This window comes from Salvia hispanica, chromosome 2 (genome assembly GCF_029641045.1).
Source record: "Salvia hispanica isolate PSC_SH4W2 chromosome 2, Shi_PSC_v1, whole genome shotgun sequence".
NCBI lineage: Eukaryota > Viridiplantae > Streptophyta > Magnoliopsida > Lamiales > Lamiaceae > Salvia > Salvia hispanica.
The window spans coordinates 35365496-35392891 of NC_142693.1; the positions used below are offsets into that span (position 1 = coordinate 35365496).

Here is a 27396-nt window from a genome sequence, read left to right on the forward strand (position 1 = left end):
AGAACATATCAGAGCTATCAGAAAATATAAAGAAGTCTCCATAAAGTTGTTCCTTTGGATTGGGCAACAAACACCAATAAAGAAGACAGTGGTATATATTTGATGAGACATATGGAAACTTACTTTGGCAGAAAAGGAAGGGAATGGGATGTCGGCTTTTCTCCACCTGGCTTAAGGATTCTACAGATACTCAGAGGAAGATATTGCGAAGCAAAGCTTACATCGGAGAACAACAAGAAGTGTATGGATATTATACACGGTGCTGACATCTGGATGAATGCAAACAAGCAAAGATTGCCTACGTTACAGAACAAGTACAATGAATTGTTTAGCCGTAGAAGCAAGAAGTAAACAACTGTTTTATTCTGATTTGAACAAAAAGTGGTTTGAAATATTTGATGTTATCATGTTTTTTAGATGGATATGTAAAACAATTATCTCAACTGATTTTTAAACCATGCAGTCTATAATAATATGTCAATAACTTGAATTGAAATGTCAACAACTAAAAAAAAATCATTTTAAATAAAAAATATACAACTGTTTTTCCTTATTTTTTTAATTTGGCACAAGTTCTAGCATCATTATCATACAATAAATGTCAATAGCTTGCATATCAAAACTCATCAAATTATAGCAAAAAACTCAACAGTTTGACAATAGCTTGATTATCAAATGTCAATAACTTATAAACAAAATGTTAACAACTCGTCAATAGCCTTCATAGAAAATGTCAACAACTAAAAAAAATACTTATAATTAAAACAAACAATTTTTTTTCCTCCTAATTGACACATGTTCATGAATTATGGTCATAAAATACATGTCAATAGACAGCAAATCAAATGTCTAAAACAAATAAAAAAGTGTTAATAAAGTGTAAGAAATGTCAACAACTAAATAAAATATCAATAACTTGTATTAAAATGTCAAATATTCATTTCTCTAATAAAATGGCGAAAAAAAAATGGCAGTTCAATTTTTTTATAAAACTTCCTTCCTCAAAAGCAAAGTCAAGGCCTTAACTTCTTATTATTGTCTAATAAATTAATTGTCGGATAAGAAATTCATTTCAAAATACACTCTCTCAAAAGCAGAGTTATAATCAATTTCTCTTCCAACTACTCTCTCAAAAATCTTCAACTCTAAAGAATTCAAAAATTGACTGTTTTTTATTTCCTAACCCTTCATCTGCAAATCAAAAGGCGATTTCATCTCTTAGACAAATCAATTTTCTAGGTTTCTGAAACAATTGTAAGTTTTAGCAATGACAACCGAGCAACAAAATACCATGGAATCGAATGATATGTATAAATTGTTGGGACACTTATGGGATTATAGTTGTGAGTTAGTGTACAGGAGGTGGAGTGTAATCAAGCAGGAGGTGGATGAGCTGAATCACGTAGGAGGTGGAAGAGCTGATCAAGCAGGAGCTGGAGGAGCTACATGGCTTGAATTGGAGGAGAGTAATCAAGGAGAAAGAGGTGGAACAATTATGCAATGACAGATCATAGATATGAAGAAATTTGGAATTGGATACTTTGGGCTCCAGGAATTATTTTAGTGATTTGGGTTTTCTAATAGTGGATATCTACTTTCCTTCATAAATTAGTTCCACAATGGCTTTTAGAGATAAATCCTTTTATATATATTCTTATGAAATTTAAATTCATTTTATAAAATTTTGACAATCAAGACTTTGGTGTTATGCCAAAACTAAACATATATTATGATTCCTCTTGATCGATCTTAAGCGTTCAATACTCTTTTAATCGAGGAAAAGAAATGAAGATTAAAAAAAAAAATTGGCTATCTATTCGACGTCCTTTCTAGTTCAAATAAAAAGAGAGGAAAAGTCGGGATGTTAAATCTGGGCTGAACATAAATGTTGACATACTGTATACTTGTTTGAATAGTTGTTGACATAGTCATATTTATGTCAACATGGTATGCTTGCCCTTGTTATATGTATGGCTGTTAGGATGTCTGAATTATATGTGTACTTGCCCTTATTATATAATTGTTGACATCGTGTATGGTTGCACTTATCATATGTATGGCTGTTAGGATGTCTCTGGGCTGAACATAAATGTTGACATAGTGTATGCTTGTTTGAATAGTTGTTGACATAGTCATATTTATATCAACTGGGTATGCTTACCCTTGTTATATGTATGGTTGTTAGGATGTCTGAATTATATGTGTACTCGCCCTTATTATATAATCGTTAACATCGTGTATGGTTGCCCTTGTCATATGTATGGCTGTTAGGATGTCTTTGGAATGAACATAATTGTTGACATAATGTATGGTTGTTTGAAATTATATTTAATATGATATTACTGTATTTTTGACATTATTGTTATGCTTGATTTTAAACCAGAAAAGAGAGAGATAGATTTAATTGCTTTTGAGACAAGAAGCAAAAGACGAAATGACCCGAAACAGTTAATTGTTTCTGAGAGAAAAAGCAAAAGACGAAATGACCCAGAACAGTTAATTGCTTCTGACAAGAAGCAAAAGACGCAACGACAAGCAAACAGAGTTTAAAGAAGAGACCGAAGGAAATGATAACTTAAGTAAACGGCTTCTAGTGAAAAGAAAGCCGATGTATTTTGTTGATGCAATGAGCAGAATGAGGCACATATTAATTCTGTGAAGGAATGGGTTTTGAGAGCGTCCTACATTTCAGAATTAAATCCCTTCCTAGCATATTGGCATTCTCTTTGTTGAAGAGTTTTGATGCAGAAGAGTGCAAGATTAACCTTAATAATGGGAAGAGTATTACTATCACTGAAGAGGATGTGGAGCTTGTATACGGATTTCCAAGAGGTGACATTACTTACTCCAAAGATAAGTGTAAAAGTAATGCACCTTTCAGGAGGGAGATAGCAAAACAATGTGGTATGAAACTAGGAACCTTAACCATAATGTTGTTGAATATATTATGTTAGAAGATCTTCAAGGAGTGGGAAATTCAAGAGAATGTTCTTTGTCTTTACTAGAATCAACATTGATTGAGCAATCAACATGTGGAATGATAAAATCTAAGATTTGAGAGATAATTGATGATCTGGATAATGTGAGAAAAGTCAATTGGTGTTCGTATATAATATATGTGCTCAAGTTTGCAAAGCAAAATTGGTCGATCATAGAGAAGAATGCCTTTGCTGGACCACTTCCCTTACTTATGGTATGTTTTACATTTTGCATTACATTACTTATTGAAATAACTTGTATGTGTAGTTGATATAGATTGTAATTGTTATTGATATATATTGTATATGCAGCTCTGCTACATGGATAGAGTTATTAAAGACAAACGTTCAGTTCCTCGCGATCTTCCATTGATATAGATTGTATATGCAACTCTGCTACATGTATAAAGTGTGTACAACTCAGAAAACAAATCTTAAAATTAAAAAAGAAAATCATACAATAGATGTCAATAGAGAGCAAAATCAAACATCAACAACTAATAAGAAAATGTCAATAACTTGTACTATATGTTAAGAACTAAAAAACAACTATGATTGTTGTTGACATGGCATGTACGTGTAGTTGACATGACTTATAATTGTTGTTGACATGTTTTCTATGTGTAGTTGACATGGTTTGTACGTGTAGTTGACATAGTATGTAACATAGTTGACATGGCTTGTATGTGTAGTTGACATAGTATGTAACATAGTTGACATTACTTGTATGTGCCGTTGACACGATGCGCATCATAGTTGACATAATTATATTAGTTGTTTATATAGCTAGTATATAAAGTTGACATGATTTTTAATTGTAATTAACCTAAAAAACATGAATTGTAATTGTAATTACCCTCCAGGCAGGACTGGGGCAGCCTGGACGACCTCATCGGCGAGGAGCACGAAAGCAAGCCTGACTCCAACTTGCATTGAAATGTCAACAATTTATAACCAAGTGTCAACATGTTGTATAAATTGTGTACAACTCAGAAAACAAATCTTAAAATTAAAAAAAGAAAATCATACAATAGATGTCAATAGAGAGCAAAATCAAATATCAACAACTAATAAGAAAATGTCAATAACTTGTAGTATATGTTAACAACTGAAAAACAACTCTGATTGTTGTTGACATGGCTTGTACGTGTAGTTGACATAGTGTGTAAAATAGTAGACATGGCTTGTACGTGTAGTTGACATGACTTGTATGTGCCGTTGACACGATGTGTATCATAGTTGACATAATTATATTAGCTGTTGACATGACTAGTATATATAGTTGACATGATTTTTAAGTTGTTGAATGTGCACCTTAAAAACATGAAGGAGCACGGAAGCAAACCTGAGTCCAACTTGTATTGAAATGTCAACAACTTATAACCAAATGTCAACAACTTGTATAAACTGTGTACAACTCAAAAAGCAAATCTTAAAATTAAAAAAGAAAATCATACAATAGATGTCAATGGTGAGCAAAATCAAATATTAACAACTAATAAGAAAATGCCAATAACTTGTAGTATATGTTAACAACTAAAAAACAACTCTTGATTGTTAAAAATGAACAATTATGTCTACTTTCTGCCACAACTTCTGGCATTATGATCAGTCACTTTATGACACTTTCCACAACGCCTATGAAGTTTACTTTCTTTTTCAATTGCTTTCTCTATGCTCGACTTAATCCTGCTTTTCTTGTCACTTGCACCTCCCTTTGCTAACCACATCTGGAGCATGTGCAGTTATTTCTTCAGGTACAACTATACCATATATGTTCTTGATTGAATCATTTTTATCAACTGATGAAGATCCAATAGTGTCATCAGTAAAAATTTGAGGACCAATACCCGCAAGCAAATTATCCTAAGCAATCAGATGATTTTAGCAGTTCCATAAAAAAATATGCATCGATTTCATCCAAATCTTAAAATCGTTCTAAAAATTAGAGTTGAAGAAGCGAGAAACAAACCGTGGAAGAACAGAGATGGAGCTGAGGTCGCAACCTTTGTTACTACTCATTTCAATTCGCCCATCCAACTTCGCAAGAAAGAGTTCCGTCTGTGGAATAAATTGTGAATCAATTAAGCGTGAGATTTGGGCTTTTGAGCTTGGGCTGCCAACTCCCTGTACTTCTTGTTTAGTCGTAGAAACAAGAAGTGAACAAAAAATTATTTTTATGTTTGATGTTAACTTATTTTTTGGATGTGTTTTAAAACTATTATTGTGGATTCTGACTTTTGAACTTAGCAGTTATATCAAATGTTAATCACTTCAACAAATTATATTGAAATGTCAACAACTTATAACCAAATGTCAACAACTTGTATAAAGTGACAACAACTCGGAAAACAAATATTATAATTAAAAATAAAATCATACGATAAATGTCAATAGAGAGCAAAATCAAATATCACCAACTAATAAGAAAATGTCAATAACTTGTAGTATATGTTAAGAACTAAAAAACAACTCTGATTGTTGTTGACATGACTTGTATGTGTAGTTGACATGACTTATAATTGTTGTTGACATGTTTTATATGTGTAGTTGACATGGTTTGTGCCTGTAGTTGACATAGTATGTAACATAGTTGCCATGACTTGTACGTGTAGTTGACATGACTTGTATGTACCGTTGACACGGGGTGCATCATAGTTGACATAATTACATTAGTTGTTGACATGGCTAGTATATATATAGTTGACATGATTTTTAATTGTAATTAACCTAAAAAACATGAATTGTAATTGTAATAACCCTTCCCGGAAGGACTGGGGCAGCCTGGACGACCTCATAGGCGAGGAGCACGGAAGCAAAAACTTGTATAAAGTGTGTACAACTCAGAAAATAAGTCTTAAAATTAAAAAAGAAAATCATACAATAGATGTCAATAGAGAGCAAAATCAAATATCAACAACTAATAAGAAAATGTCAATAACTTGTAGTATATGTTAACAACTAAAAAACAACTCTGATTGTTGTTGACATGGCTTGTACATGTAGTTGACATGACTTATAATTGTTGTTGACATGTTTTCTATGTGTAGTTGACATGACTTGTATGTGTAGTTGACATAGTATGTAACATAGTTGACATTACTTGTATGTGCCGTTGACACGATGTGCATCATAGTTGACATAATTATATTAGTTGTTGACATGGATAGTATATATAGTTGACATGATTTTTAATTGTAATTAACCTAAAAAACATGAATTGTAATTGTAATTACCCTCCAGGCAGGACTGGGGCAGCCTGGACGACCTCATCGGCGAGGAGCACGGAAGCAAGCCTGACTCCAACTTATATTGAAATGTCAACAATTTATAACCAAGTGTCAACAGGTTGTATAAAGTGTGTACAACTCAGAAAACAAATCTTAAAATTAAAAAAGAAAATCATACAATAGATGTCAATAGAGAGTAAAATCAAATATCAACAACTAATAAGAAAATGTCAATAACTTGTAGTATATGTTAACAACTAAAAAACAACTCTGATTGTTGTTGACATGGCTTGTACGTGTAGTTGAGATAGTGTGTAAAATAGTTGACATGGCTTGTACGTGTAGTTGACACGATATGTACCGTAGTTGACATGACTTGTATGTGCCGTTGACATGATGTGCATCATAGTTTACATAATTATATTAGTTGCTGACATGACTAGTATATATAGTTGACATGATTTTTAATTGTAATTAACCTTAAAAACATGAATTGTAATTGTAATTATCCCTCCAGGTAGGACTGGGGCAGCCTGGACGACCTAATCGGCGAGGAGCATGGAAGCAAGCCTGAGTCCAACTTGTATTGAAATGTCAACAACTTATAACCAAATGTGAACAACTTGTATAAAGTGTTTACAACTCATAAAACAAATCTTAAAATAAAAAAAGAAAATCATGTGATAGATGTCAATAGAGTGCAAAATAATATCAACAACTTATAAGAAAATGTCAATAACTTGTAGTATATGTTAACAACTAAAAAACAACTTTGATTGTTGTTGACGTGGCTTATAATTGTTGTTGACATGTTTTCTATATGTAGTTGACATGGCTTGTGCGTGTAGTTGACATAGTATGTAACATAGTTGACATGGCTTGTACGTGTAGTAGACACGATATGTACCGTAGTTGGCATGACTTATATGTGTCGTTGACACGATGTGCACCATAGTTGACATATTTATATTAGTTGTTGACATGACTAGTATATATAGTTGACATGATTTTTAATTGTAATTAACCTTAAAAACATGAATTGTCAACTGGGGGCATAATTGTCATTTTCGCGCAATGTCAACTACTGAGACATTATGTCAACTACGATGTCAACAACAAACGTTATTTATTTCAACTATTATGTCAACATCAACATTTTACAAATAATTAAAAACAAATATTTTCATGTCAACAACCTATATTTTTTATGTCAAGAACCACGTTTTACATATAATTTATGTCAACGACCTATATAATTCATGTCAACATCAAACGTTATTATGTCAACGAGCTATATAATTCATGTCAACAACTTATAGTTGACATTATAAGTGTATAGTTGACATGTATTGTATATGTTGTTGACATTATATGAGTGTAATTGATATCAATTGTATATGTAGTTGACATTATATGTGTGTAGTTGACATGAATTGTATATGTAGTTGACATAGATTATATATGTACTTGACATTAAAAAAGGGAGATAGCTAAATCTTGCATCTAACTCTTAGCAACTAGTAATTCCCAACTAGAGAATATCATCAAACACCTAGAGTGCATTATGATTAAGCTTGATTCCCCAATCTAGCTCACATCCAACACAATTTCAACAATTTTTTCAATCAATAAATGGCAAAATCGACAATAATCAAATGTTCAACAAGCATATGAGTAAATCATAAAAACACAACTCAATTTCAAATATCAGCAAATTTGATTTTATCCAAAAATTCAATATTTTTCCAATCACTAAATGGTAAATCTGTTAGGTTTGGTACACTAAAAAGCATGCTTCGAGCAAGTTTCGCGCGAACAGAATCTTGCTTGTATACGTAAAACTCTAAAATCCACTTTTAACCCGATCCAGTATTATTCGAGCAGTCTCGCACGAATTGAATCACTATTATTATTACATTGTGTTTACTTGTGCATTTATAAGATGTTTTACAAACATTTAAATGCATAAGAAGCAAACAAAGTCTAAGTCTTTTGCTTAGTAAACCGGTTGTGGGCGGCGTCCACTTTAAGGTAATACGGTAAGATCTATGCAATGCTTTGCAAAAGAAAAAGAAGAATTTCACAACCTAGATAGGCTTAGACTACCTATCGTGAAAGGTTGAAATGTCAGTCCGCATATTTCTAAGCCTTACTGAAATAAGATGACATTAGTGTGGTATAGCACTGAACGGATCTAACAGCAAGACGTGTCTTTATGCTATCTACTGAAAGACTAGGTCTTGATAAAATACTATTTCTTAATCTACATATGTTAGCATTGAGCATACGGTAATGATTATGCACTACTTTGACTTATCAAATGGTGCGGGTTTTTCGCAACCCAATAATCCTGATATATTGGGTAGTGGTGATTAATATCTAGCGGTGCTAGGATTGCTATTATGTTGAAACATGCGCGAGGTGAGTCTCGTTTGATAATGTCCTCAATAGGAGCTCGAACAAGGTTTTATTATTCAGAAAACTGGCCAGTTGGAGTTTTATCGCTCTATGAATAATAATTAAGTGTTTCTTGCTAAGTCCACTCTTGGAATTAATAAGATGTTAATTAATTAAGTCCATATCAGACATTAATTAATTAATGAACATTTATATCTTAAGCGCGAGAAATAAATAATAAACAAAGTGGAAACCCGAATAACTTGTAATTTCGGATTTGGATGGGGAGAGTTCAATATTACTTCTGTAGTGGCGGCTCGTAATATTCCAATATAAGCTTTTATTAAATTGTAGGTTCAATTTAATTAGTAAAAAGCTAATTCGGGGAGCCCATATCCAAAACCTTCCATAGATCCCTGTCTGGGCACAAAAGGAACTTAATATAAATAGGAGAATAAATAAGACATAACTAAGATTGAGTATTTATGAAAATCACGTCTACTCCTTAATAGAGTAAGGGACGATTTTTTCATTATTATTCTCCTTCGTGAGTTTTTCAGCTCCTCCCCCGTGAAAAAGTTCTGTCTTCTTTATTCGAGTCCTAGTATTTTGATAAGATCAGCCCACCCTGATATCGAGATACAGTTCGGAAACCAAAGAGAAGATCCGTGGTCTAGTACTAAAGATCATCGTGGAGAAGGCGTGGGCATTCGACGATTCTTTGGAGAATCAAATCGGTAACTCTAAACCGTAGTATTCATGTTTTAGGATTTACTTTCTTTGAGCATGAATTATTTGCGTTCTAGCATGCAATTATCTGTTTAACATGTGAATTGATTAATTGCATAATCGGTCAAATAGATCCGTATCTGATTTATTTGTTTTGTACAAGTCTTCCGCTGTGCAAGGGGCACCAAACCCCATCAACTAGTGAACACTAAGTTGAATTCTGCTATAAGTTTTGAAAAGTCTGAATGCATGGATGATAATTTCGTTATCGACTAGGTATGTAAAAATAATTATATATCAAATAAGTAAACTACTAAAGGGTAAAGAAAATTTGAAATCTATAAACTATATATGTGGCTAGCAGTATGTTTATTTTATTTTGAAAATCTTGTTATAATGCATTAATGCTCTACTAGGCTTATGAAGCTCACACTCTCCTAGATTTTTTTTTGCAGATCGAGTTTTAAACTTACCTGGTCATATGTGCAAGTGCTGAAGGGTCAAGTCCCTAGTTTTCTAACTAAGTCTCCTAAATTGTTAATTTGTGGCATGTTAAGATTGTTTTTTTTATCAAGTGAATACTCGAATATTTCATTTAACTATTATTTTTACTATATGTTTGCAAATCTGAATAAAAATACTTTTACCATATCTTTTAAAATAATAAATTGATCTGAAGTGATATTTCTTGTTCGATTAATTCTTTAATTGAATAAGGGGTTGTTACAAGTTTGGTATCAGAGCCTAGGTTTAGGCGTTCCTAGACTCCATTTTGGTCTAAATTGTTTTTACTAACATGCCACATAGGATTCAGAGTCGTATTCGATATCTACAACCAAAATATATTAGTATAGAAGTTTGTGAAACGAGGATTTGATGTAGTATAAAGTCTAAATCTACCAAAGTACGCGATAAAAATTTCCCTTGTGATCTAGAAAGCGGTTATATGGGACTTGCCACCTAGATTACTCGAATCTTGATAGTGTTCTTGTTGGAAAAGAAACTTTACGAGTCAGGTACAATGAGTTTTTGAGAGGCCGATAAGAAATATGTTCTAGTGAGAAGAAATTATACCAAAGATTGAACGGAAAATTATACGATCTATGTAGCTACTAAATAAAAATATACGAATTGTGTGAATCGTTCGATAGCTGATAGGCGCAATGTGATGTTTTCCAATCATATAAGTAATGTGATTTTATGAATGGAGTATATATTAAAAAAAAAAAAAAAAGTATGTAACCCCTTATGGGTAATGGGTGCCCTGTTAAGGGGCTATATGTGAAAAATAAAATGTGGGCATATGAGTTGCTTATATTGGGGTATGATTTGGATATGTACGCCAGAGACGAGATGTGTGTGCGCTCGAGGTTGAGCTATATGCATGTTAAATGTAATATGATCAATATGTATGCTTAAATGAAGGTGATTCGTGATATGTTGTGATAAATTGCCCCATGAGCTATAAGGACATGCGGTTCATGATACATGATGATGAATTTCCCATGAGCTATAAGTCCATGTGGTATATGTGTTTATGGGTGCGCCATGTTGCAGCTTATTTGATTGGTCCACGTGTGGTGGAAAATTACATGATTCCTGTCGGGCCTCGCACGGGGGCATATTATTGTTTGTGCGCTCATTTTGTTGTAAAGCATGAGGATGTGACTTATTGATGTATGTGTGGGTTGATGTTATACTTTAGTAAGCGCAATAAATTGATCTGGTGTGAATTGATGCATTGTTTGTAATTTGAGTGGTAATAGCGAGCCTAATTATGGAGCCAAAGGTGCTTATGTGAATAGTTGATGATGCTGAGATTCTTTTAATAGTTGTGGTTGTTTTGTTTTGACTCATTGGATATATTGTGGTTATAAAGATAAAGATGTGTTGTTGGATTGATGGGCATGTGCTATATATATGAGAAGAAGTGTTATTTATTTGGTACCATGAATTAATAATGCAAATATGGTAAGTGTTAGAGGATTGGTAAATAACATAAATGGTTAAAGAATAATTAAATGGATTAATTTAATGTGCCAAGTATTTTGTTGGAACATTATGATTAAAAGGTATGTGCGCTACCTTATATAGGATTTGAATTTTTTTAAGATGTTCCTTCGCTTTGTTGTCAGTGTGCATTTCCAGTTGGGTCATTGATCAGCGTTGTTGTTTTTTCCATAAAAATATACTTTTGTCTTAGTTGTAGTATGTTGGGTTGAAATTTTATAATTGATTACTTATGCTATGTTGTAAATAATGTTAGTATGTTTGGTATGATTTGTCGTCCGAGAATTTTATGTTCTTTTAAGTTTCGCAATATTGACAAATGAATTTTGAAACTTAATTACCCTATTTTATCAAATTAATCTTCTAATCGATCATCAGGTAGGGCCGTAGGGGGTGTTACAAGATCTATGTAGAATTAAATGAATAATGTGATAGAATAATTATATGACATGATTTGGTATATGTGTTTAAGCTTTATACAAACTATGTTATTGCATATCGAATATGATGTGTTTATTGGCGATGTAATGTGCGATCATGATGTGTTATTTGTCGGTTGGATATGTGTTGGTGAGGATATTGAAAGAAATGAGATTCACTTCAATAATGTGATTCAACAATACGTCGCAATAAGTTTTTGATATGCTATGTTGGAGTTTGTTGGAAATGAGTGTTGATATGAGATAAATAATGCGATGATATAACTAGAAGTCGGTGATCGCTATATGTGTTTTTATATGCGATAATGTTTGTGACTCTGTTTATACGCGTTCTTGTGTAATAAGGTTGTGATATAAGATATGTTTGTTGATATATGCTAATGATTAATTTAGTATGAAATTAGAGAAAAAAATATGATATTGGGCATTTATGTGAATAGTTGTAAATTGCTGAAAGGATATTTGGGTTTTGTTGTAAATTAATGGCCTACTGGAATATTTTATGCTTAATTTTGCCCTTCAGGAATATGCCTCCATTGACTATCTTTAAAACTTGTGGGTCCATGGACAATATTCATACGGTTTTATTGTTTCCATCTTGCTTTGCTGGTGCATTTTGAAATTTATCTATTTAAAACTACCATTCAATTCTCTCTTGCTTGATTTGCTTCTTGTATTTCATTTGTAACCGTCGTTGATGGTAAAATTTGATATAATCGAACCAAACTAGTACTCCCTCCGTCCCAAATTTGTAGTAACATTTTGCCATAAAAGTTCGTCCCACATTTGTATAACATTTAGAATTTACCATATTTGCACATAAAATTTTACCCCATTATTCACTAAAATTACACCCAAATGTCATTATCTACATTAAAATAAATCAAAACAAAAATAACAAACCAAAAAGTCAAAAAGGGGACCCACCAACTCACTTAATTACACACTCCATCATCTCACTTCATTTATTACAACACTCCATCATCTCACTCCACCAACACACTTCATTTATTACACACTTCACCTCTCACTTCATTAATTATACACTCCATCAATTCCTTAAAACCCGTGCCATAACTAAATGTTACTACAAATGTGGGACGGATGGAGTATTTGACAATGTTTCCTGAAAGTGTTAAGTACTTTCGTCTTTCTTCGTGAAAATTCACGTGGCTGTTGTACTTGTTCGTCAACTTGGAGTGTCTGACACAAAGTAATTATGATGTTTGCACCATGTTTATTAATTAGTGTTTTCTTGTGAGGTTAAAAAAAATAATAATAATAGTTTTTGCAAAAGAAGAATGGAAAGTCGAACATGGATAAACTATGGACTATATTGAATAGTTACTTGTTATGTTGATTTCAATGATGTGCATTAGACTATGGAGTCTTTCTGTAGGAACGAGATATGGAGATTACCTTAAGAGATCAGAGTCAAAAGCGAAATTGTCTCGCATCGATTCTTATGAAAATTTCGAGGACGAAATTTCTTAAGGGTGGGAGAGTTGTAACACCCAAATATTTGTAAACAAAAGTATGGAGTATATAATAATGAATAATCAAGAAATAAAAAGTAAATGAAAATACAAGAAAAATAAATGGAGAAAAGAAAAGAATAGTGTGGAGCCTTCTAGATTTGTAGCTATGAATAAGTTTATCTTTCAACCCACCGATTAAAAGCACATAGGAATTGATGTCTCTCTCTCACACACCCAGAGATATAGCATCCTCACCAAATTCACTCGACTCTCTCCATCACGTAAAACCATCGTCGTGATTACCTCTCCGACGCGACGTTGCTGCGCCGCTGATCTCTTCTATCCCATGTGATTTACCTCCATCCTCCTTTTCCAGCTGCCATGGATGTGAGATTTGAAGCACAAAGTTCAACACCCTCAATCTCAAAGCATATGAAATTAAGATAAACAACAACAAATAATAATTGAAGGAAGGAAAATGGCGCGTGACTGAAGGAAACAACAAATCAAAGCTTTTGTACGTTACGAGGTAGGGTATCCAGCATTAATACTCATTTCTCTTACTTAAAGAAATGGTTATGCTTATATAAACAAATTTTATAATAATATGCCCGCTGATGCAATTACGTGTAAATAATATGATTGTGTGTGAATATTGAGCGTTAATTATGAAATTGAGTATCCGGTTATGACTTGACTAATTTATACTCCCTCTGTCCCGGCTAAGATGACATATTGCTTAGCCGGCACGAGATTTTAGGAGTTATTGGTTAAAGTGTTTAATTGGAGAGAGAGAAGGTGGGTGTAAGTATTAAAGTAGATAGATAAAGAAAGATGAATATTTTAATAAGAGTGAGAAAAAGTGGGTGTAAGTATTAAAGTAGATAGATAAAGAAAGATGAATATTTTAATAAGAGTGAGAAAAAGTGGTTGATTGTATTAATTGGAGAGAGAAAGTTACCAAAAAAGGAAATGTGTCATCTTAGTTGGGACAAACTAAAAAGGAAAACATGTCATCTTAAGCGGGATGGAGGGAGTAGTATGTTATTGGGTGATGTATGTAAAGTAGATTATGGTTGATATGCGGGGGTAATTTATGTATTTTATGAAAGAACTCTGGGGTACGATTGTAATGAATATGAGTATAAGGTAATAATTGAGAAACATGAATTCTGAATTGATGTAGATCTATGTTGATTATGATGATTAAGTGGATGAGCAATGAATATGCTCATATATGTGTTATGATGCAACCGGAGGAAATGCTATGTGAAACGGTGTGATGGGAGGAAATGAGATATGATATTTGGTGTGATTGGAGGAATGTCATACGATATATGGTGTGATGGGAGGAAATGAGATATGATATTTGGTATGATAGGAGGAATGTCATACGATATATAGTGTGATTGGAGGAAATACTGTATTATATATGGTGTGAGTGGAGAATTTGATTAGGCCTCACAATGGGTATTATATGCTCAGTCCCAGTACTTGTGTTCGTCTCTAAGCACACTCGAGACAAATATGTAATAATGTTTGTGGAATTGTATTAGAAAATATAATTGATGCATAAAGTAGTATATGTGATTATGTATATGATATGTGATTGTGTGAAATCTGTGTATAACTCTGATATATCTCGATATCTTGTATGTGAGAACAAATTTGGTTATTTATGATTTTGTGAAGTATTGATACTTAGTGTTGGCAGTTTGCTGACGTAAATTGACATTGCATATGAAGTTATTATTAGTGAACACTAAGTTGAATTCTGCTATAAGTTTTGGAAAGTCTGAATGCATGGATGATAATTTCGTTATCGACTAGGTATGTAAAAATAATTATATATCAAATAAGTAAACTACTGAAGGGTAAAGAAAATTTGAAATCTATAAACTATATATATGGCTAGCAGTATGTTTATTTTATTTTGAAAATCTTGTTATAATGCATTAATGCTCTACTAGGCTTATGAGGCTCACACTCTCCTAGATTTGTTATTGCAGATCGAGTTTTAAACTTACCTGGTCATATGTGCAAGTGCTGAAGGGTCAAGTCCCTAGTTTTCTAACTAAGTCTCCTAAATTGTTAATTTGTGGCATGTTAAGATTGTTTTTTTATCAAGTGAATACTCGAATATTTCTTTTAACTATTATTTTTACTATATGTTTGCAAATCTGAATAAAAATACTTTTACCATATCTTTTAAAATAATAAATTGATCCGAAGTGACATTTCTTGTTCGATTAATTCTTTAATTGAATAAGGGGTTGTTACATTAACACCAAAAAGCTTTGAAGGACCCTAATATACCCCTGGAATGATCAATTGCTAACTAATTAGCAATCTCAAACTAAGACTAAATTTTAGCCATTATATTAGAAGATCTAGTGGTTGAAATAATGCCACATGGATTATATTTTTAATTAAGAAAATTAATAAATAAAATTAGAGGGTATTAATGTCAATTCCCTCTCATTAAAATCATCTTAAAACTTTAAATTTACGTAACTCTCTCGATTTAAATTATTTTTTCACAAAAAATATATCAAATTAAAGATAATTTTATAAGGATTCCAACGAGATCTCAATTGCACATGTTCCGACGACGTTCGGATGATGAAATTTGATATTTTTTATTTTAGTTTTCGTAAATGTTGATAACCAGATTTTTATCAACAAATACATCAAAAAATCTCATAAAACCATGTAAAAATCTCAATAAATATGTGTTGATATTTTCTTGTACTAGTATTGATATTCTTATGTCATATTGTTGATATTTGTAATACACTATGTTGATATAAAAAAACATTCACGAAAATTATCATATGATAACATAATGACGATATTACCCTTTTGTTGATATTATGTCTACTATTTATTGAGATTCGTAAAATTTAATCTCATCCACTCATTTTAAAATCTAAGGGTGGAGATTTGGTCTTAATTTTGGATTAGGGTGTTATAATCATTAGAATATGACCCTATATATATACTTTAATTTATTTTATATATACTAATAGAATATAAATATACATAATATAAAATTAATAGAGTGTATATAATACATATTATATAATATATATTAAAAGAATAATATTATATATATGATATAATATATTAAAATAATATAATAAATATATATAATATTATATTTAAAATATAATTTGATTTTTCGGTTATTTTTTTCGCCCGAATGAACCGAACCGAAAAATTGAAATTTTTGTATTTTTAAAACCGAACCGAACCAAAAAATCAAAAAAACTGAACCGAATTTCAAAATTTCGATTTAGTTCGGTTCGGATATTCGGTTTCCGGTTTTGTGCTCACCCCTATGCACATTCCTAAACCAAGTTATAGATAACAAGAGTTAATGGAAGGTTAAATTATTATTGAAAAAAGAAAAAAATTCTTTTTTCCTTTCACATGTATGTAGGCTTGAGGCTTCTATCTTGCACCCATAAAATGTGACATGAAATAAAATCATATACTAATATAAACCACGTAACACGTCACCTATACATGATTATTTGATATTAATTTATCATAAACCATGACGTAATTAAAAATAAAACTCTCATGAACTATCCTAATTAGCCCCTCAATTTTATACTTAACTCCTGCTGATTCGATATTAAACTAAACATAATACATATTTATTATAAGATATAATTTTACAAATTGAATAGCCTCGAAGTATTATCCATGAAATTAGTCATATTTTATCGAAATGGAAAATTAGCTCAATATGATTTAGTGCACAACTAATTAAAAGGACAGATACGAAAGAATTAAATACGTTCATTAAATAAATGTGGAAAAAAAATTCTTTTCAAAAAGAAAAAATATGTGGACAAAATAGAAAGAAAGTGAGGTCTATTCTCGCATACGAAATTTCAAAGCAATTAATTGCGTGGAGATAAGACTATATAAATATTTATACATTTTTTTTATGAAAGTATTTTCAAAAAAAATAAAGAATATAAAATTTAATACTACATGCATCCACAAAAAAAATTGACTAATTTTACCATTTTAGGTGTCCACCAAAATTAGAGAAATTTTAAATATAAAAATATTAAATAAATATTAACTACACATTATTATAAATATACATCCCACGGTCCCTTGACATTACTTTCATTACTTTTTTTTCCTTCCTCATTTTTTAATTTATCAATTGCACGTTAAAATCCACATCATTTACAATTTTACAGTACTACTACTAGTTTGTGGAGGTAGTACTACATTTTTATGAAATGCATTTAAAACCGAAAAGTAGGTATAACTAGAAATGTAGGCAATAATTACTTCTTTTGGGAGGTCAAATTGAACTTACAGTTATACTATCACATTCCATTTTCCCATTCTTCACAAATCACTGCTTTCATCACACAGAACTCCATCTTCACTACCAACTTTCATATCAGAGAAATGACTGCTTATGGTGCCGTGCTTTCTCTCAAGAATACAATCAACAACATTCTCCGTTGTCCTCGTTTTAGCCTCGTTGATCGCTCTCGACAAATCATCGATGTCGTGCGCAAGGGGCTGGAGCCATTGAAAAAAAATCTAGAAACATTGGACTACACTAGTCCAAGCAAAAGCAGGAAGAAGGTGAACGCTTTGGATGGAATCATCAAAGAGGCCATATGGAAATTCGAAGACTCATTGGAATCCCTTCTCACACAACAGACTCCTTCCCAATCCGAAACCATTCCAGTGATAGTCTCAATTGATCTGCAGAGTCTGCAGAGTGAGGCTCATTCCTTAATCCAGACGCTCGAGGATATGCAGAAGGACTACATTCATGAAGTGGAGAATATGCCTCGGGACGAACCTATCTCCTCAGTAATCGGTTTCCATGGAAACAACTCAAAGATGATTGGTTTATCAGACCAATTCCAACATGTCAAAACCGATTTTATGCAAGGATATATCGGCAAGAAGCGCGTGTACGCGCTTAATGGAACGGCAGGCGTTGGGAAAACCACTCTAGCTATGCAAATCTATCAAGATCCGGAAATCCAGAGCAAATATGAGCGTCGCGCATGGGTCACTGTAGGCAGAGTGCCTCAACCGATCAGTCAAATTTCACGAGGCATTCTTGCTCAACTGTGTGGGATCTCTGATCAAGGAGATGAAGAAATAGGTGACTGCTTGGAAGAAAGATTGGATGATGGCAAGAAATGTCTCGTTGTGTTGGACGATGTCTGGGAGGAACAAGTATTCAATTCCTTGTTATCAAACCTGAAAAATGCATCCATTCGTTTTTTGCTTACTGGTCGACATCGAGGCTGGATGTTATCATATAACCTTTATTGCTACGAGGTGCGGTTTTTGAACCAAGAAGAGAGTATGCATCTGCTATGTGACAAGGTGTTCGGTGAAGAGATTTTCCCTCCTCAACTCCAGAAAGCTGCTGCCAAAATTGCCAAGCAATGTGAAGGTCTCCCACTCATGATAGTCGCTGTTGCTGACATCCTATCGAAATCTGAGCAGAACAGGGACCCTGTCTACTGGAATGAAGTAGCGGAAAGGAGAAATTCAGTGTTCACGGATGCATACAATGAAATATCAAAGGTACTTTTCCCAAGTTACGGCTACTTGCCTCAGGGTCTTAAAACGCCTTTTCTATTTATGGGAGTTTTCCCTTCGGATTATGACACCCCCTATTCCAAGATAATTATGAAGCTCGCCGCTGTGGGGTTGTCCGATGATTGGGATTGTTTGGGATTGCTAGGTTCCTTCTACAGTCTTGCTTTGTGCACCTTGAAGAGTGTGGATAAAACTTCGAACGAGTTTACTGTTGAAGAGTATAAAACTTGTCGTCTTCATTCTTCATGGCGGTACGTGTGTAGAGTAGAGGCTAGTAGGAACAAGTTTTATCATGTCTTAAATAAGCTAAATGATGACGAAGGTCTAAAAGATCAACGAGGCGTGTGTCTCGAAAATAACATTCTATTTGGCATCAGAGAGTTTCGCAACTCAGTGACATTGTATTGTGCATCCTCTTCACGTTCGCTCCTTTTCTATGGTCCTTACCAACAATATCCAGTCTGTATAAATGTCGGTTTCGTGTTACTAAGGGAGATAGATGCTCTCACACAACGTTTCTATACTTTCCCAATGGAAATCTTGTCGCTAATTCACCTAAAATACCTTGCTCTAACTTGCAACGGAGAACTCCCTCCAACCATATCCAAACTTTTCAACCTCCGAGCCTTGATTATCCATCCACATCTGAGCATTAGGCGTCGTGAAGCCCCATCATGTGTACCGGTACAAATATGGGATATGCGAGAATTAGAGCATATTGAGATACTGGGAAAGAGCCTTGTATCTCCACCTGATGTTGCTTCTTTGGAAAAGCTCTCAACACTTGTAGGTGTGAATGCTAGCATTTGTACGGTCTTGAACCTCTCCAGAAGAATTCCTAACATAAAGAAATTAGGGATACGGATCGAGTTAACGCCTTATGATGACCATAACGATGTTTTGAGTTGCTTTGGTTGCACTTCAACACTTAGAAGTTTGAAGACACTCAAAATCAGTATCGCAAATCCCGTGGTCAAGCATGGTCATGTTTTCCCGGTGACCCCCGGGTTATTGAAGTTGCCGCGTAATTTGGAAAAGTTACACTTGAGTGGAATGGGTTTTCCTTGGGAATACATGAATGTCATTGGCTCACTGCCAAGTCTTAAAGCACTCAAACTGAGATCCTACGCCTTTCAAGGTTCGCGTTGGGAAACACAGAAGGCAAGTTTTAGGGGTCTTGAGTTTCTTTTAATTGAAGAGAGTGATTTGGAGCAGTGGAAACCAGGATATGAAAGCTTCCCTAAGCTTACATATCTAAGCATGAAGCATTGCTACAAACTAAAAGAGATTCATAAGCCAGCTTCTCTGCATTTAGAAGCATTTAAGATCATAGAGATTGAATTGGAGGACTGCAATCCTTTAGCTTTGACGTGTGCCTGCCAATTACAACCGGATCGATATAATAGGCTTCAAGTTATCGGCTCTTCTTCTTTCTACGAGAAACCGACAACTGTCAAATTTCAAAGGTTAGTCCTGCATTAGACTCACAATATATATAGACTTGAGTGTTTTAGGTTGCTCTAATTAACTTCTGAATATTTATGTTTCAATTTTCAGCGATGGAGACGAATATGCAGATATGGGAAGGTGAGATACCCCATTTTCTATCCACGTGTTCAAGATCAATCATCGTACAATGTTTCTTGATGCTAAAAGAATAAGGACAGGATGCACATCACTTTGCTAATGAAAGCTTTATCTGGTTTCCTTATATGAAAAATATGTGACCATTGAAAACATATAAGTTATTGTTTCTTGTTCAATTTTAACATTATTCAATGGTTCTCCTTCGAATTCATTACTGCAGATCCTTCTTTGCTCATGATGGTACACAGGAAGAGGATTACAATGAAGAAATTCTCAATATGATGAAGGTATCATATACTTGACTGATGTGTAGCATTTAAAAGAGTAGTAACTTGTGATTATGCTAGTTAAGTTATTATAGTACTACATTATGTGAGGCTTCAAGGTATTTTCTGCAGCATTAATTAAGCAAAATATATTATCCTTAGTAGTTGAAAGTGAACAGAAGGGATGCAATCCATTTTTTGTTGCAGGAGATCAGCTCTTTGAGGCTTTGAATCTGCTGCTGCAAAGTGATACACATGAATTCAAGAGCTTCTACAATGTTTCTTTGGTATTTTGGTTTGATTTCCAATAAATGAATCATCAGTATTGTATTATTGGTTTGTCACTTGAATTTAAGAATTGTTACTTATGTTGAATTCTTTGAGGAATGAATTTAATATTGTTAGAGCAACTCCAAGGGAAGGAGGTAAATAAAAAAGGTACATCATGTTTATACCTTCCTAAAAAGTGCAATATACTTTTCCATAAAGTAATAACTCCAAAGATAAAAGGTATATTGAAAAGGTAAAAGATTATTTGCTAAAATGTTAGTTTCAAAAATAAATTTTAATAACAAAATCCCAGGCCATATAACTAAATTAATCTACTGCGTTGCCTTTTTAGAGGACCACTTAAATTTTGACATATATATATTTTTTGTTATTCCATATTACTGCGAAAACCCTAGTTTCCAATTTTAGTTCCAGCATCAATCAACGGCTTCCCGCCGCAACCGCCGCATCACTCAGTAATTGGAGACCATGGCGTCGAAGATTTTGCTACTTCTATCTCCCACCGGCATTTTATTGTTGAGATTTTGCTGCTGCTCTCTCCCGCCAATCTTAAAAACAATTATTTCTATTTTACCTTCTCTTCCATGGAGAGGTAAAATACCTCCTCAAAATGGGAAAAAGTATAATACCTTCCCATTTACCTTCTCCCTTGGAGATTGTTTTTCCATCAAAAAAGGTAAATTTGGCAATTATCATACTTTACCTTCTCATTTACCTTCCCCTTGGAGTTGCTCTTATGGGTTGATAAGAAGAATATTTTTAGCTGATTTAATGCTGCTGAAAAGCATGACATCCAAAGAAAGAAATACTAGCAAACAATTTGGTTCATATTTCATCTTAATTTTAGCTTCCACACCAGATTAAAAAAATATTTTGCAGTAACACAATTGAAAAGCAGAACTAAACTACAAGTTTTCAACATTCATTAATTTTCACCGGATAAAGACAGAACAGAATTATTTGCAAAAAAATCAGTCTTGAAACAATATATACCAACATTATTCCCAAATCTCGCATGAAACACAACAATTGACGCTATTATTCCCAAATTCTCAATTGAAATAATGAACACATTCAGAAACAGATCAAACAACCAAGAAAATAAAGAGGAGATCAATTTAGAATGGGAAACACTGCTCACTTTTTCACTCAATTTGCTACGGCGTTTCAGCAAGTGCTCGAAGCTGAACAGAAAGTTAATTTTGACCTCTAAGTCGTTCGCTCTCCGAACCTTATGATAGTGAATATGGGGCCTCACCACCCATCAATGCATGGTGTTCTTCGACTGATCATTACTCTCGACGGTGAAGATGTTATTGACTGTAAACCTATATTAGGTTATTTACATAGAGGAATGGAGAAAATTGCGGAAAATCGAACAATTATACAATATTTGCCTTATGTAACACGTTGGGATTATTTAGCTACCATGTTTATGTTGGGTATTGCTGAAACTACTCACGACTTGAAGAAAGAAGAAACGAGCTCGAGCGAAAAATATGGATGTAATGCAACACGTGTGGATATTGATCGTGAAGATGAGGAATCCAAAGCAGTTCCACCTCAGCTCATGAATTGGAAAGCTGCTCTGTTGGGCCACTAACAACGTGTGTGAAATGGTGGTTAGAAGAAAGGATGATGGACCATGATCTAGTTAGTTTCAGATTGCACGTTCTGTCCGTTGCAGTAAATGACTATATATACAGCTTATTTTGTAACTTGTTCATGATTGAGAAATCAAATCAGAAATGCAATTCAAAACTTGCACAATGAAGTTCTTTTGCCTACTTTCCTTTATTGCTATTTTTGTTTATGGTATCAGAGCAGGTGCCTAGGCCCTGACTCTATACCTTTCACCCTCATTTTTTTTTTCCTACAATGGCAGAATCAGATTCAAACTCAACCACAACCCCACAAGCTTCCGCACAAAACTCTCTCCCACGTATCTCTACACCAGTGCTCTTACACAACCACCCCATTTCAGTCAAACTGAAACAACAGATCCTTGCCATTGTGCGAGGGTATTGTTTAGAGTCTCACTTGACAGGAAGCCTACCAATCCCACCGGAATTCATAGCGGTGAACGGATCAGACCAAATGGAGGTGAATGATGATTTTCTGGCTTGGCATAGTCAGGTTCAGCTACTCTCGGCGTGGATACAAGCGTCGTTGTCAGATAGCGCCTTGATTTTGGTGGTTGGGCTGAGCAACGCAAAAGATGTTTAGAATGCTCTTGAAACTAATTTTGCAAGCCAATCGAAGGCGAAAGTGATGCAATTTAGGCTGCAGTTGCAGACCTTGAAGAAGGAAGGTCTCTCCATGAAGGATTACCTTAACAAAGTAAAGTCATGTTGTGATCTGCTTGGGGCCGCAGGATGCCAAGTTCTTGAGCAAGATCAAATCCTATACATCCTTGCAGGTTCAAGAGGTGATATGTGGACAGTGCAAGATGTCACTGCACTCTTGCTTAGTTTCGAATCGAGAGTGGATAGTGGAAAGCAATCAACTGTGGGAGCGGATGGAGTGCTACCAACTGCAAATTTCGCCCAGGTTACTGGGCAAAGAAGGGACAACAACTATCAAAGTAATCGAGGAGGATTCTCTGGAAAAAATGAAGGAGGTCGAGGACACTTCGTGGGCAGGTCATCGAGGGGAGGTCGTGGAGGAAGAGGCTTTAGTTCCAAAATCATTTGTCAATTATGCCAAAAACCAGGACATGGAGCAGATAGGTGCTGGCATAGATTTGAACAAAGCTTCACTCCACAGCCAATTCAACAAGGCAGGCAGCAACAACTGTCCAATCCCTCTGCCAACATGGTTCAAACTCGAGTTCATCAGCCACTTCCTCCTCCATTCATTAGACATCCATCAGAGTACAACTTTGAGGGTAGCCAACTGACTTCTTGGTACCCGGATTCAGGAGCCACAAACCACATCTCTAATGACCTTTCGAACCTCAACATTAGCAGTGAGTATCACGGAGGTAAACAACTTATTTTGGGGAATGGTTCTAGTGTTGACATTGATCATGTTGGTGAATCAAGTATTTGTCCTGTTTCTTCACAATGCTCTAAACCTCTTTTTCTCAAAAATTTGCTTCATGTCCCTGCTATCACTAAAAATCTGTTGAGTGTGTCACAATTTGCTAGAGATAATGGAGTATTTTTTGAATTTCACTCTACTCATTGTCTTGTTAAGGACCAGGACGGCCAACAAACAATCCTCAAGGGTTCTCTTGATCAAGGTCTTTACCGCTTATTTCTGCCTAAGTCTGTTGTCATTCCAACACCTCCAAATCCAGCAGTTCTTCCTCCTTCAGCATGCTCAGCCACCTTAGCTTCCTCTTCCAGCATTGATGTTTCTAGTATAGGCCTATGGCATAGGAGATTAGGTCATCCATCTTTTAGCATTGTAACACATGTCCTAAATGGATGTAATATTCCTTTTGATTCAATGAAATCATCTCCTCTTTGTCATCCATGTTGTGTCTCCAAAGCTCACAGGCTCCCATATTCTGATTCTAAATCTACATACTTTCATCCTCTTGAACTTATTCATAGCGATTTATGGGGTCCTTCCCCGACAACTTCAAGGTGTGGATACTCCTATTATGTTACCTTTATTGATCAATTCAGTAGACATACTTGGATTTACCTCTTGAAGTTGAAAAGTGATGTCTATGCTGCATTTAAGAACTTTAAAGCTGTGGCTGAAAATCTTTTGTCTACCAAAATTAAAGTTCTTCAAAGTGATTGGAGAGGAGAGTTTCAAGGATTATATGGCTTTCTGAAAGATAGTGGAATTCATCACCGTTTGTCATGCCCACACACACCTCAACAAAACGGTCTAGCTGAAAGGAAGCACGGGCATATTGTTGAAATTGATCTTGCTCTCTTATCTCAGGCTAACTTGCCTCCTAAATTTTGGGATGACGCGTTCTTGACTGCGGTTCATTTGATCAACAGACTGCCCTCAAAGATCATCAGCATGAAATCTCCTTTTGAAATGCTCTTCAAGAAACAGACAGATTACACTATTATGAGAGTATTTGGGTGTCTTTGCTACCCTCTCACAAGGTCTTACAACACCAATAAGCTGCAGTACATATCACAAGCTGCTACATTTCTTGGATATAGCAGCTCCCACAAAGGTTACAAGGCCTTACTCCCTCATGGTAAAGTTATAGTTTCAAGAGATGTTGTTTTTGATGAGTCATCATTCCCTTACAAGAAGACACCAATTCTTGCAACTCAAACTCATTCCTTATCCTCTCTTTCACCTTTTGTTTTACCAGGGAGTTGTCTTCCAACTCCTAATCCATCTATCATAGACCACATCACTCCATCTGCACCTACTCTAAACTCACCGTCAGCTGCACACACCAGCTCAAAGGCTCCTGTTTTTTCCAACTCTCCAGCCACAAATGATCCAATCACTAATCACTCACTCTCTTCAGATGCTAGCTCGTCCTCATCTACTCATACTACTACTCATGATATCATTACCACTGATTCTGCCTCTCCTGCTCACAATTCTTCACCTCCTGCTCCTTCTCATAAAATGGTGACAAGGTCTAAAGCAGGCATCTTTAAGCCTAAGGTCTTCACTGTTACCATCCTCGAAATTCTCTTACCCAAATCTGCTCTTGCAGCTCTACTTATACCTGTCCTTGACTATTAATTCCGGCAGAATAACAGCTCCAACAACAGTCTCTGACTGTTAATTCAGGCAGAGTAACAGTATACTCTCAACCTACAAATAAACACCACAAAAGACCAAGGCTACAATAACAACCACCACAACTGAACCTTGGCTCTGATACCACTTGAGGTATCAACAACAATACTCCAGGATCAATATACACATTATACCACCAATAGAACTAACAACAATAGCAGGAAAGGCAACAAATACTTATAAACAAAACACCAAATTATATATATTAAAGCAGCAAATATACACAGCTATAAAGGAGCAGTAGAGTAGAGAACTTGCTTTAATCGAATGAGAACTACCTAATCCTATTTATAGGAGCCTAATGTCGGTGGTTGAGTATTTAAATATTATTACAAAATATAGTACTAGGCGGTGGTGGAATTCTCCACAATTTAAAATATAGTTCTCAACTCTTCTGGGCTAATTAAGTCGGTGGAGATTATTTTCAATACTCCCCCTCGACACCGACTTTTGCTTTCTCTGTCATTCCCAGTTGCTGGCGAAAGTCTTCAAATTTGCTTCTGCTCAATCCCTTGGTAAATATGTCAGCCGGTTGATCCTCTGTTTTTATATATTTCATTTGGATATCTCATTGTAGAACTTTTTCCCTGATAAAGTGGTAGTGAACCTCCACGTGTTTTGTCCTTGCGTGAAATGCCGGATTATCAGCTAATTGTATAGCTGAGTGACTATCGCAGTTTAGCGGAATTGGATAGTCTATGGGTTGATGCAGATCCTCCATAAGTTGTGATAGCCAAACACCTTCTTGAGCTGCTGTAGCTGCTGCCCGATACTCAGCTTCTGTGGTGGAAAATGAAACTGTGGGTTGTCTCTTGCTACACCATGAGATTGCTCCTGAGCTAAGACTGAATGCATAACCCATCGTTGACCGTCGAGTATCGTGATCTCCTGCATAATCAGCGTCGCAGTACCTTCTATCTTGGGACTCCCATCTTTCTTGTATATGATCCCATAGTCAATCGTACTCTTGATATATCTTAGTATCCTTCGAGCTGCTTCTAGGTGGGGTTTCTTGGGCTTTTGCATAAATTTGCTAACTACTCCAACTGCAAAGGAAATGTCTGGCCTTGTCATAGTGAGATAGATTAGACTTCCCACTAATTGTCTGAACATAATAGCATCCTCCAGATCCTTCCCTTCGTGCGCACATACCTTGACGTTGGCATCTATTGGAGTAGATATAGGCTTGCAATCCATCATTCCAAACCTCTTCAACAAGTCTCTTGTGTATTTCTGTTGTCCAAGGAACATACCTTTCTTTGTTTCTTCTATCTCCAATCCGAGGAAGTGTTTGAGTTCCCCGAGCTCCTTCATCTTGAAACGAGTGGCCAAGTTTTCTCGGATAAGCTGAATCTCGTGAATATTGTCGCCGGTGATTATCAAATCATCAACATATACTAGCACTATAGCTAGTCTTCCATCTCGATCCTTTACAAACAAGCTGGAGTCTGCTGGTACCATAACATATCCATTTTTGACAAGAAACTCAGCAATCTTGCCATACCATGCTCTTGGTGCTTGCTTGAGACCATAGAGGGCTTTCCTTAGCTTGCACACATAATTAGGCTTCTCGCGCCTTCAGAATCCCGGTGGTTGCTCCATGTAGATTTCTCGATCAACTTCACCATGTAGGAATGCATTCTTTACAT

The 27396-nt window shown here is 34.8% G+C and overlaps 1 protein-coding gene across 1 annotated transcript; it reads left to right on the top strand.

The window, feature by feature from the left end:
* The first annotated feature begins 17606 nt into the window (after positions 1-17606).
* LOC125215747 (putative late blight resistance protein homolog R1A-10) lies at positions 17607-21094 on the top strand. The gene is made up of 4 exons (XM_048117283.2): positions 17607-20332; positions 20424-20453; positions 20674-20740; positions 20927-21094. The coding sequence occupies exons 1-4, from the start codon at positions 17703-17705 to the stop codon at positions 20948-20950; spliced, it is 2751 nt and encodes a 916-aa protein (XP_047973240.1). The 5' UTR covers positions 17607-17702; the 3' UTR covers positions 20951-21094.
* The last annotated feature ends 6302 nt before the right edge of the window (positions 21095-27396 follow it).